This window comes from Malurus melanocephalus, unplaced genomic scaffold (genome assembly GCF_030028575.1).
Source record: "Malurus melanocephalus ecotype Western Australia unplaced genomic scaffold, MMel_1.1 scaffold_1622, whole genome shotgun sequence".
Classification (NCBI taxonomy): Eukaryota; Metazoa; Chordata; class Aves; order Passeriformes; family Maluridae; genus Malurus; species Malurus melanocephalus.
Window position 1 is genome coordinate 19,854 of NW_026624854.1, and position 2,826 is coordinate 22,679.

Sequence of the window (2,826 nt, forward strand, 5' to 3'; positions counted from 1 at the left end):
GTCACCACTTTTAAACCACTTTGAGGTGGTTTAAGCCGTAAACCGACAAAGCCGGAGCAGTCTGAGTCTCCCTTAAACCTCCCTCASTTTTATTACCCTCGGTCATTACCAGCCTAAAGCCCATTGTTCAGATTAAACCACAATCCCTCTTTTTAACCCTCTTAATCGCTCCTGGCAGAGCCTCCCTGCTGCGGGAAAGGCGATTCCCATCAGCTGCTTCCCTGAATCCCGGGATTTTCATCCCTTTTCCTCCTCCTGCAGCAGCGGGGAAGGGGTGTTGGATGTTGGGGTAGCATTGGAGAATCCCTCGTATCTTCCTGAGCTTCCCTGGGTTTATTTTTTTCCCTGTCTGGGATTTTTGGGATGCTTTAGGGAATCTGTGMGTTGGGTTTTGGGATGAACCAGCTGGATCTGGTGTGGCCATCCCCTGACAATGGGAATCAATGAATTTAACTAAAGAAAAGCTGGGATTTAGACCCAAATTCCTCCTCCTCATCACTCTCCCCTTCCCTCTTCTCTTTCCCCTTCTCCTTCTCTTCCCCATTTCCCTTCTCTTCCCCCTTCTCCCTTCGCCATTTCCCTTCTCTTCCCCCTTTCCCCTTTCCTCATTTCCCTTTTCTTCCGCCTTCCCCTTCCCCTTCCCCTTTTCCCTTCTCTTCCCCCTTCCTCATTTCTCTTCTCTTCCCCCTTCTCCCTTCCCCTTTTCCCTTCTCCCTTCTCTTTCCCCTTCCCCCGTTCACAGATCCTTGAGGGTCTCTCCCAACCTGGAAATTGTGGCTTTGCCAAAGCAGAGCCGGGAAAAGGCTGYGTTTACCCACACCGAGATGAAATTGGGACAGGAAAAATGCAGAGTTGTTGTTTTATGATATTTTAGATGCATCTTTTCACAACCCCTGGTGTCTCCCGGAATCCAGGTCCCCCCCAGAACAGCCCCAGGTAAAACTGAGATGGTTTTGATCCTCCAAACTCGATCCTTCCTCTGCCTTTAGCCCCAAAACCACACATTTTTGGCACATTTTTTGAGCCGATATGAAAAGGGGAAAAATCTCCCAGGTGGAAGAATTCAATGGGAAATACTTGATTGAACTCGGGAGATTTGAGCCCTAAAACCAGAGGAGGTGACAATTCCTGCCTTCATCCCTGCTCCTGGCAGGAGCCTTGGAGCAGCAGGGTTTGTGGCATCCAGAGGTTTCCTTTCCAGCCTTGGAGGGGCTTTGGTGGCCACTGGCCCTTTTCTCCTGTCCTTCAGAGCAGCTTTGGTGGCCACTGGCTCCTTCCTCCTATCCCTCAGAGGGGTTTGGTGGCCACCAGCTCCTCTTGTCCTTCAGAGCAGCTTTGGTGGCCAGCAGCTCCTCCTGTCCCTCAGAGAGGTTTTGCTGACCACTGGCCCCTTCCTCCCATCCCTCAGAGCGGCTTTGGTGGCCACTGGCCCCTTTCTCCTGTCCCTCAGAGAGGCTTTGCTGGCCACTGGCCCCTTCCTCCTGTCCATCAGAGTGACTCCTCAGAGGGGTTTTGGTGGCCACCAGCTCCTCCCATCCCTCAGAGAGGTTTTGCTGGCCACTGGCCCCTTTCTCCCATCCCTCAGAGAGGCTTTGGTGGTCACCAGCCCCTTCTTCCTGTCCCTCAGAGGGGCTGTCGTGGCCACTAGCCCCTTCCTTCCATCCCTCAGAGAGGCTTTGGTGGCCACCAGCCTCTTCCTCCTATCCTTCAGAGGGCTTTGGTGGCCCCTGGCCCCTTTCTCCCATCCTTCACAGTGGCTTTGCTGGCCACCGGCCATTTTCTCCCATCCTTCAGAGCGGCTTTGGTGGCCACCAGTTCCTCCTGTTCCTCAGAGTGGTTTTGGTGGCCACTGGCCCCTTCCTCCTGTCCATCAGAGTGACTCCTCAGAGGGGTTTTGGTGGCCACCAGCTCCTCCTATTCCTCAGAGGGGCTTTGCTGACCACTGGCCCCTTTCTCCCATCCCTGAGAGTGGCTTGGGTGGCCACTGGCCCCTTCCTCAGAGTGGCTTTGGTGGCCACTGGCCCCTTCCTCCTGTCCCTCAGAGAGGCTTTGCTGGCCACCGGCCCCTTCCTCAAAGTGTCTTTGGTGGCCACCATCCCTTTCCTCCATCCCCTCACCCTTCCCAACCCCCCTGGCCACCATCCCCTCTCCCTCCGTGGCCTCACCTTGTTGATGGCCAGTCCCTGGCGCGAGTCAGCCGGGGTGATCTCGTGCAGGATGGCAGCACCCACCACGCCACCCAGCAGCTGCGCCGCCACGTAGAACAGGGCTCGGAGCAGCGAGAGCTGCGAGCCCAGCAGGCAGCCCAGCGTCACGGCGGGGTTGATGTGGGCACCGCTGACGTGGCCCAAGGACTGCACCAGCGTGCCGATGGCCAGCCCGAAGGCCAGCGCGATCTGCAGCGTGCTGGGCGCCGGTGCTGATGGCCAGTTGAGCGCCGAGCCCAGCCCGAAGAGGACGAAGACCAAAGTGGCCAAAAATTCCGCCAAGACCGCCCTGCTGAAGGCGATGGAACGCAGTTCCCACATCATGGAGGCTCCCAGCGCTGACCCAGGAGTGTCCTCTGTCCCCACCTCCCGCCGTGTCCCCGAGGATGAGCTGGGACCACGTTTATATATCCAGAGGAGGAGGGGAGCCACGGGATCAGCTGCTGGAGGGGATGGGACCACGGTCCCGGGAAATCTGATGCTTTTTTTCCTTCCGTGTTCCAGCTGAGGGAACATCAGATCCTGCCCCTTCCACGCCAGCCGGGGAATGCGGCGCTCGCCACCCTTGGCAGGGCATGGATCAGAACAATGGAACAATCAGAAAAATCAGGCTGTGATG

The 2,826-nt window shown here is 56.9% G+C and overlaps 1 protein-coding gene across 1 annotated transcript in view; it reads right to left on the reverse strand.

Moving 5' to 3' along the window:
- The window catches only part of LOC130587194 (aquaporin-2-like), a 5,894-nt gene extending 3,307 nt beyond the window's left edge, over window positions 1–2,587 (reverse strand). The window contains exon 1 of the mRNA XM_057388159.1: window positions 2,166–2,587. Within this exon, the coding sequence (XP_057244142.1) occupies window positions 2,166–2,531 (366 nt within the window). The 5' untranslated portion in view covers window positions 2,532–2,587. The remainder of the gene's footprint in view (window positions 1–2,165) is intronic.
- Window positions 2,588–2,826: the final 239 nt, after the last annotated feature.